Consider the following 9,989-nt stretch of genomic DNA (forward strand, 5'->3'; position numbering starts at 1 on the left):
GAACATTAAATTTACAAATTTTCCCAAAGAAAAAACTTTACTAATTTGACACTCCAATAACTGCGCCTGGCTTTACAATGTATGTACTAGTATTCTACTTAAATCTTTTTGTACTTTTTTTAATGTTTATTTTTTATAGCACACCACAAAAATCGCAAAAGAAATGCGTTTATAATATAGGAAACTTCAGTTGGACTGTGATCTAGAGGCGAGCGAGCAATTAAAAAAATTAATTATAAGATAAGATTATAGGATTAGAACTAGATTGTAGAATGATCAGAAGTCGTCATATGTGTATTGTCCTTTAGTTCTCTGGATCCGCATCAATGTTTTGGGGGAGGGTCCTGCTTCGGTCTGGAAATCAAACGATATTCAATTTAAATATCAGCATCATTTTCGCGCTATCTGCGCGTGACGTATTTTGCTTTAGGATGAAAACTCAATATTAATAAAATAAAATTCAATAAATAATAGGTAGGTCATCCAAAAAAGGTTTTAATTTTCTTAAAAAAAATAATCTTTCGCTTAACAAGGAATCGAGCCAAAGAACTTCTGATTTCCCATCAGGTGCTTTTCCATTAAACTATTAGAGAGATCAAAATAAGAACCTCAATCCAAGAAAATAATGTTAATTTTTAGCTAGGTGTTAATGGAACAAGTAATTATTTAAAATTAATTCGTTATTTCATCACCGAATGGTACATTTTATCTACAGTAAACAGAAAATATCTTTGCTGTAGGCAAATTCTATTTTATTTTAATAGAAATTTGTATTTATTTCAAAATAATTGTCTTTATTTTCTAGGATTAAGTAGTCCATTTCAAAACCGAAAATATCAATTCTTCATGAAATCGACCCATTGAGCACTTTATTCTCGTCTTTTTTTACTTCAATCTATAAATATTGGTCTAGTGGAATATTTATTAACAATTATTCATAATTTTTTTATTATTCTAACAAATTGATTTTGTTTAAACAATTTTGTTACGAAAATTAATATTTTTTCCTTAAAAATTATTACCATTGGTCTATTGGAATATTTATATAATATTGGTTTATCAATTTTAAATTGTTTAAACAGATGGACTTTTTTCAATGATTTATTTCTCAATAGTTATTAATGTTTACACAGTGGGATCTTTATCAACATTGTTTGTATTATTTCATTAAAAACTTTTTTTTATAAAAATTATTTCTTAAATATGACTGATAAATGAATTATTATTAAATTAATTATTAATCAGTATACCATTTTTACTGATAAATAGTCCACTAGACCAAAATTAATAATTTTAATTTAAAAAACATTTAAAACGAAATTATTTACACAATATACATGTGACTAAACAATTAAAAATGAGTGAAACAATGTTGTTAAATATTCGACTAGACTAGTATTCATAATTTTTAGAGAGAAATATATAAATGTTCTAAAAAAATTATTTAAAGAAATTCCAATTGTATAAATAATGAAAAATTAATTTAAAAAATCATAGTGATATATATTCAACTGGACCAATATTAATAATTTCAATTAAAAAAAAAATCATAATGAAGTGCTCAAAAGGTCGATTTTATCTGGAATTTACATTTTTTTAGGGTAGGTTTCAGGTACTCGTGGCGGCGTATTAGGGGCGTCAAATTCATATGTCTGATATATGAAATTCTTCGTTGGATAATTTTTAACAGGCTCCTATACTTTCCCGTGACATTTTTTCAAACCCTAAAAAATTATTCCAAAAAATCAAAAAAGTGATTTTCCCCTATGCATTTTACATGGGAAACTTCAAGTCGAAACCGGCACCTGTTGAAATCGACAAAAAAAATTGGTAATTTCTTTTTGCGAATTTGGAATGAAATTTAAAGGATCGTTGCCTCTAAAAAAAAGCGTTTTTGAGCCACCCTACTGTACATCTACGTAAAAGGGCCAAACAATTATATTCGTTTACACAAATTTCAATTTTTATATTTTATAAAATATTATTTATTATTTTTAAAAATACCTAAAGTCGTTCTGACAATTGAAAAAAATTATTATTTGAAAAAATTTTAAATATTAATATTTTACCACAATAACTATTTCGAACAATGGTTATTATAAACTTTTTAAATAGTTTTACACTTAAATGTAATTAGTGGGACGATGGTCGTGGGGGCTAAAGCGTAGGCTTTGGACCCACTCCTTCGGCTTGCGGGTTCGATTCCCGCCTCGCACTCTGGAAGAGTCTCGGTGGCCCATGCGGTGAACACTAGCCTAGCAAGGGAGTTGTTCATCTCCGGAGAGTCGTGGGACCGGTACCTCTAGAGAAAAAGGTTTTCTCTAAGTACTTAAGGCTGTTGCTCTTGGTGGTTCGGAACCCACCTTAAACTGTAGGTCCCCCTTCCACCACCAAGTAAGTGTGTGGAGGGTGTGTAAAGGAATAAAGAAGGTGTAAGAAAAATGTAAACCCTTAGGGGACACATTAGAAGCTTCCACTTAAATGTAATTCCTACATTAATATAAAGCATTTTTAGCAGAAAGAATTTTTTTACCGATAATAAGACTATTTGCTAATTTGTTCATAAAATTGGTTTAAAACATGTAAATGGGATAATGAACAAATTATTTGTGTTCTATGAGTCCCTAAATATTTACGCAATAAAATATAAACTTGACCTAATCAGTTATTAAAGCATAGAAATTATGAGGTACAAAATTTCAGTGTTTTCATACTTTAAGTAGAAAAATATATAAATAAACAAATAGAGAAGACAAAATTTCTGATCGTCAGACTCTTCCGAATCTGATGAACTTTAATTTTTTTAAAGTTTTGTTTTGAATAAAATTAATAATTAAATTTCTTTAATCCTGTTTTTGTTATGCGTAGGAGAATAAAACTGAAAATCGACAATAAAAAAATCTATTCGAAGTTAATTGGCGGCGATTCTTTACTTAATCCGCACTAAATTTTAACCATCTATTCCAATTAAGAAATGTTAAACAATAATTTCTTATTTTAAAAGTAATTTTTATAAACAAATGTATATATCAGGTATTTTTGATGAAATAAATCAAGTTCTTTTTGTATTGAATCGATCACATATTAATTGTAAATAAAATCTAATTATAATATTTGGAAACCAGATTAAAATTAATAATTGTTTAAACTGGCTTAATAACTTAATATATATTGTTCAAACAAATATGCATTATTTCATGCACTTATAAATAATTTAGTGTTATTTTCAAGTGATTAACAACCAGTTATTTAGCAATGATTTTTTCCTATGAATCGATAACATTTAAAATATTTTTAACCAAAACTAATTAACAAATGCATTATTTGGCTACTGTTAGTCATTTAAACTTGTTTTTTAATGTACTCAACTCATTATAGAACACCTTTCAACTTTTTTTAATAGTTCGAGAACAATCCACTATTTTTATTTTCATGAACAATTTAATTATCGTGGGCATATATACGTAATAGGTTATTTTCAAAATGAACTGATCAGTTCCCTTAACTGAAAAAGAAAGTCAAGTATTTATTAAATTTCTCTAATAAATAATCTTATTTTATTAAGTTATGGCAAAAAGAATTATTTCTTAGTAATTTAAATTAAATTCCATACCAAAAGACATTTTAGTTAACTAATACATAGACCGAGAAAAATTTGTTCAATCATTGTTAATAAAAATAAAAATAGTGAATCGTTATCGAACTATCAAACAAAGTTTTGAAGAAGTGTGTTATTAACAGTTCATAAAGCACAAAATAACAAGTTTAAATGCTGAAAAAGAGCCAAAGAATACATTTGTTAATTAATTTTCGCTACCCAATGATTCATTGTTATCGCTTTATAGAACAAAATATTACTAAATAATTGGCCCTTAATTACGTGAAAAAGGCAGTATTTTATTTATAAATACATGAAATGATAAAGATTAGTTTGAACAATTGTTTCTTACAATAAAAAATTGTTAATTTTCATCAAAATCTTCGTAAAAATTTAAAAGATAGTTATTTACAGTTAATTGCATCGAAAAAATCAAGTTTGTACCTCCAGAAAAGACAAATAGTGCATTTGTTAATTCAGGTAGCTTAAAGAATGATTCACTTTTATTTGGTGACCAAATAGGATACTTAGGGCTTAGTTTCAAGTAATACATGATGGATTTCATAGAAAAACTTTTATTTGTTGTATGAAAAATACCTGATATGGATAATAGTTTTCGAGACTTCCTCTCCAAATATCAAATTATTTATTAACTTTTATGAATGTGACTAAAAAACTCTTTTCTCACAAATTGTTCAAATTTAGTGCGAATCAAGTGACGAGTCGTCGCCAATCTCCACGAAAACATTTTTAATACACTTATTTGTTTATAACAAATTGAATACGATTTATAGCATTTGCCTTGCTATTGGACATCATTGTTGGATAGCTGTTTTCAGTTTTATAGGTATTTTTTATTGAATCGAATCGTTTTTGTTTAAACGCGTATAATTAAAAAGTCAATTTTTTTCATGTTTATTATTAAATAAACAAAAATACACAACTCGGCCATGAGAGATCGATGCCAAATTTTATTAGTTTTATTAAAAGAAAGATAAAATCGGATAATAATTGTCTTCTGGAAATCAATTTGTCCACGAACGTTTTTTTTCCCCACTGTATGACGCTCGTACCCCCCTCCCCCCTAAGGAGGGGCAGTAGGAAAAGAAGTGAGAAGGCAAATGAGGAACGTATGGAAAAGTTCAGTAATCTATAGTTCAGGGAACCAGGTATTGGAAAGTCTGCGAAAGAATGTAGTGTTTGGGTAGTAGAGAAGGAGTGTTCGCGTTGGTAGTATTAGCGGAGGAATAGCTGTAAGACAGTGATGGGCAAAGGGAAATCATCAGGAGAGGCTGCACCAGAAAGGAAGCTATTGGAGGGCTGGTGAGACAATTGTGAGGTGGTCTGTAAAGGACTGTAGTAGCAGAGATGTTTTAGATTGAAGGCAAAGTCAGAGAAGAGGCAATATTAGATGAAAGGGAGTGCAGAAGGACTATAGAAGTGAAGATGGAGAAAGTAGAGTATAAGTACTAGGGATAGTATGTGAAGAGGAGTAGAAGAAGAAAGGACAAAATGGGAGTGAGCAGTGGAAATTCGAGAGGGGTGTAGGAGGACATGCAAGGAGGTAGGGGAGCAGTACGCAAAGGAATTTAGTTTTTGGGGATTAGGAACAGCGTACTAGGTTGATTGGTAAGGATCCGTAGTAGTAGAGAGGGAAGGGAAAGCAGGGGATTAATTGAATCGGATCTTAGTTGGTTGGAGAAGAAAGTATGATAATAAATGTACAGGAAGGAATACAGATTTGAAGAAGTCAGCTCTATGTAGTATTGGTGTTTTGGGGAAGGGCTAGTAGGTTATAGGAAGTGGTGTAGGGCAGGTAAAGTAGAAGAGAAGTGGTAAGTCACTTGTACGTGGAGTCAAAGTTTAAGGGTGGGCAGTATTTTAGGGGATGTTTGGATACAGGTCTGGAAGGTAGTTAGGATGAGGAAGTGAGTGATGGGATAGTAGTGACGGGCGGAGAAATTTTATCTGAAAAATTGTATCCGATTTTTATATAAAAGATTAAACAAACTTACGATTTATTTTTATAGTAATTAAGAGCGTTGTTAAATTCATCACTCGAAGCGCATGGTATTGCTTCTGTGATAACAGCTTTCGGGAACTCGTAATCATTAAATGCCGGTTCATGGCCTGATACTAAAGAACTTTGAAGTTTTCCAAGTTTATCTGATGCGTTGTTCAGCTTATCTTGGTAGCTTTTACCACCTTTCTTGCATGGTTTCTTCATAGCGTCAGGTTTTATACCAAAAAATGTTGATAATGCTTCATCAGTTTTGTATTCTTTCTCTGCGGCCTTTCCAGCATGGCATTCTGAGAATACTAAGAAGATAAAATAAAAATAAGGAAATTCAAAATTCAACACCCTCTTCACGAGTTTGTTTTTGGAGACTCGTAAAAACCACTTTCGAGAATTGTGAAAAGGCACAATTTAATGATTATTAATTGATTAACCCTTAAATGTCACCTGGGGTGTCAGATGCCCCAAAAAAAGTTTGCGCTTCAATTAAGTATACTAAATTCAAAAAAAATTGAAAATGTGCCTCCATCGGAAATTTATTAAGATTAGTAACTAGCAGGAAAGTATTTTATGATAGATCGCCAAGCGTTAGTGTTAGATCGGCAGCCGTCCAAAGTTGACTTGTTAAAAGCGTGGGGTGATGAACACCCCTTGTGCCAGCAGTGTGTGAAAAAATGTATATGAAGAAAAATTTTGGCTTTTTAACTTGTTTAGTTTTCACTTATTCTTAATTTAAGTATATCATTTAATGTAAAAAAAAATTTTGTTCTAATATTTTGTAGTATTCTTTACTTTTATAGATGGCTTATAATCTGCTCATTTTTACCAAAAAACGACGTGTTCATATATAGAAATAAATACGATTTTTGAATCAATCTTGCAGCAATTTTATTCTGAAATCATAGTATTTCAAAAGTGAATTAGTGGACAAACGAATGTAAACCAGATTTTTCGACAATTTAAAAATATTTTAAATAAAAAATATTTCTGTTAAACTTGATGAATGGTATTATTTACTCAAAAAACAATACATTTCTGAAATGTACAGGGGGGATTTGTTTTGACAAATAATAATTGTTTAGACAACTGAACGTGAAGGCTTACACAAGTAAACAGTGAAAGCTTTTGAACTTAAATTTTTTCATAAAAAGCATTTTTATTTTATCAACTGTAAATGTAATAAATAAGATATTTTTCAATGGATCTGCGACAAAAATATTCTGAATCCGTTTAAAATTTAAGAATTTCCAGATTCTAAAGTTACTTATTATTTGTAGACAAATATTTGAGTGACTTTAAAGAATATTGAGAAGTTTTTTAAAGATTGAAAATTATTTCAAATAAATTAAACAAAGTATTTGAACCTATCAAATTCTATTATTCGATCTGAAATTTTGGTGCTATTCGCACAAAAATTTTGATTTGAATTAATCTTTAAATTTTAAACTAGGTTTGCAATTACGTTTAAGATTTGAGACATTGAATTTTTAATGTTTGAAACTAATTTAAAATTTAAAGAATAATTAAGAAGAAAATTTTTTGCTATTCGCACCAAAATTTCAGTAGGAATATTCGAATTTAGTAGGTTTTAACACTTTGCTTGATTTTTTAAAAAAGAATCTTAAATTTTCTAATTAATTTTAAGTCGTTAAAGATGTTTGGTTTCAATTCACTTGTCTTCAATAAACAGTCAAATATTGCTAAGCTTTAAATAATTTTCAATTTCTTTATTAAAAATATTAAAATTGAATGGATTAAAAATTGAATATTGTAGACTGAAACAATTTTTCCAATTTTTTAAATGACTAAGACTATCGAATTGAAACAGTTTCATTTTTAACTGAATAATATTATAATTGAAAACTATAATTCAACTATTCACTTTAAAAAACTTTTTTAGTTGAAATCGGACTAATTAACTGATTAACTGATTGAACTTAATAAATCAGTTTTATGTCACATTCATGGCAAATACGACTTTTAAAAAACTTTTTTTAGCATAATTTCTTATCGTAGGGCAAAGTTGAAGTTTTGAAGGACTTTAAAACTAACTTTCAGTAGTCTAAACAATTATTATTTGTCGAAACAAATTTTTCTGTATGTCATTTTTAAAAATGTATTGTGTTTTTAATAAATGATAACGTTCGTCGAGGTTAACAGTCATATTTTTCATCTAACATATTTTGAAATTGGGCAGTTTTTTCATTTCCAGGTGATTTTTTGGAGTCCCAAAAAAGAAACTCGTGGAAAGAGTGCAGAATTTTTAATTTTCTTTAGGAACAGACTAATTTGTTATTTTTACGTGCATTTGAAATTTTAGGAAACTTTCGCAAAAGATACAAAATAACTTTATCGCATACTTACGCATATTTATTTAAAATTAAACAATTTTTTTTTATTTCACTATGAGTAATTGCAAATTATATTTTCCAAAAACTTCGTTTTCCAATTAGTAAAAATGTCGATTTTTTCCATTAAAATTAATGATAAGATTTAAAATAATTTTTATTCAGAATAGCAGTTATTATTAATTTTATAATTTTTGCAATCTAAATGTATTTTCTTTTTTTTTATCGTTTTTTATTTTGGCCTCTTGAAAATGTTGATCCATGACTGAGCAGTAAGTATATGGTACGAGCGTGTATCAGTGATCCCAGATTTGAAACGAGATGCGGTCCAATCCTATGACAGCGCTATGTCCGTGTGAATATAGTAGGAGACGCTGTAAATGAGTGAGTTGCGCGCGCAACCCATTACTCCTCTTCTGAATTTGAAAACTCGAAGATGCACGATTGCCGGTCGGAGCACTTCGTCGATTCTATTTATATATCTATCTGCTAACAGCTAACTGCTTTGAAATAAATTCAGGAGGTTGGGATTTTAATATTCCAGATTTCGATGCTGACGATTCTCATGATTTGAATAGATCGCGCGCCTCTTGATATGCGTATATTTTGAGGTTATGTTATTTCATGTATAAAATATAAATTATATAAATATTAATACTATTATATATATAAATAAATACGTATATTAATAGTGATAATATTATAATGATGTTATATTATAATAGTCTATTTTTTTTTTATTTGAAGGTTCATCTCTTTCGTTGAAAATACATTTTTGAAACTGACAATCAATCAATACCATTTTTGGTTAAGAAATCATGTGTTTTGTTAAAAGGTCGTCTTTCTTTGTAGAAATTAAATTGTTTTATGGAAAATTTATACTTTTTGATTAAAACTTAGATTTTTCGGTTGAATTATGACCTATAAATATGTTTTGGTTGTAAAGTCGTTCTGTTGTAAATGCAAATATATTGTTAAAAATTAAAATTGTAAGTTTTGGGTGGACATATTCTTTTTGTTTTTAAAGTTAAATAATTTCGTTTAAAGTTCATGTACTTTGTTGGAAATTGACCTTATTTAGTAGAAATTTAATCCTTTTGGTTGAAAATTTTATCATTTTTGGTCAAAAATGCAATTGTTTGGTTAAAATATCAACTGTACATCTTCTTGGGTTTGAAAGTCGATTATTTCACTAAGAGTTAAACTACTTTGTCAACAAAAATACGTTTTTTTAACAAAGTTTTTTAATTATGATTGAAAATATAACTATTTGGTTGAAAGTTTAACTCTTTCATTGAAAACTCATATTTTTCGCTTAAAAATTTCAATTTTTTGTAGATAATTCGTCTTTTTAACTTCAAAATGAAATAATTTCTTTAAAAATTCATGTATTTTGTTTAAGATTTGTCTTTTTTTGTAGATTATCAATTTTCTTGGTCGAAAATTCATCTAATTGGTCGAAAATTTAACAACTTTGTTTAAAATTAATTTTTTCTTTAAAAAATTAATTATCTTTATCTGAAAATGTAACTATTATATAATTGATTAAAAATTAATCGTTTATATTGGTTAAGTTGGAAAACTGTTGTTTTTTTTATAGAACAGTAATCTTCTTGGTCAAAAATTCACCGTTTCCCTTGAAAGTTTAAGAATTTTGTTGAAAATTCGTTTTTTTGTCTTGTTCAATTCAATTTTTCAGCACAGTTTTTATCGGGAAATTGTACTATTCCATTTTTGTTTGAAAGTTTATCCTGTACATTTTATTAGTTAAAACACCAATTATTTGATAGAAAATTAATTTATTTTGTTAAAAAGTAAACTTTTGGGTTGAAAATTGATTTATTGTGTTAATTAGATTTTTTTCCTAAAATTGAAAAAACTGCAAAATAAAAAAATTGCCTTAAAATCGTCCTGATTCCTTTTCTTTTTAATTTTTGAAATCTTTTCAAATACTCACTTCAAATTAATTTTTCAAACTAAAAAATCATTTTCAATTTTCTTAGCAATCACAACAATTTTTGTTATT

At 28.2% G+C, this 9,989-nt stretch overlaps 1 protein-coding gene across 1 annotated transcript in view; it reads right to left on the reverse strand.

Annotated features, from left to right (window-relative positions):
* Positions 1-290: 290 nt before the first annotated feature.
* LOC117174050 overlaps positions 291-9,989 on the reverse strand; it is a 14,175-nt gene continuing 4,476 nt past the window's right edge. The window contains exons 2-3 of the mRNA XM_033362700.1: positions 5,614-5,917; positions 291-354 (exon numbers count right to left, since the gene is read on the reverse strand). Coding sequence (XP_033218591.1) covers positions 324-354; positions 5,614-5,917 — 335 coding nt within the window. The 3' untranslated portion in view covers positions 291-323. The remainder of the gene's footprint in view (positions 355-5,613; positions 5,918-9,989) is intronic.

Source organism: Belonocnema kinseyi, chromosome 6 (assembly GCF_010883055.1).
Source record: "Belonocnema kinseyi isolate 2016_QV_RU_SX_M_011 chromosome 6, B_treatae_v1, whole genome shotgun sequence".
Lineage (NCBI taxonomy): Eukaryota > Metazoa > Arthropoda > Insecta > Hymenoptera > Cynipidae > Belonocnema > Belonocnema kinseyi.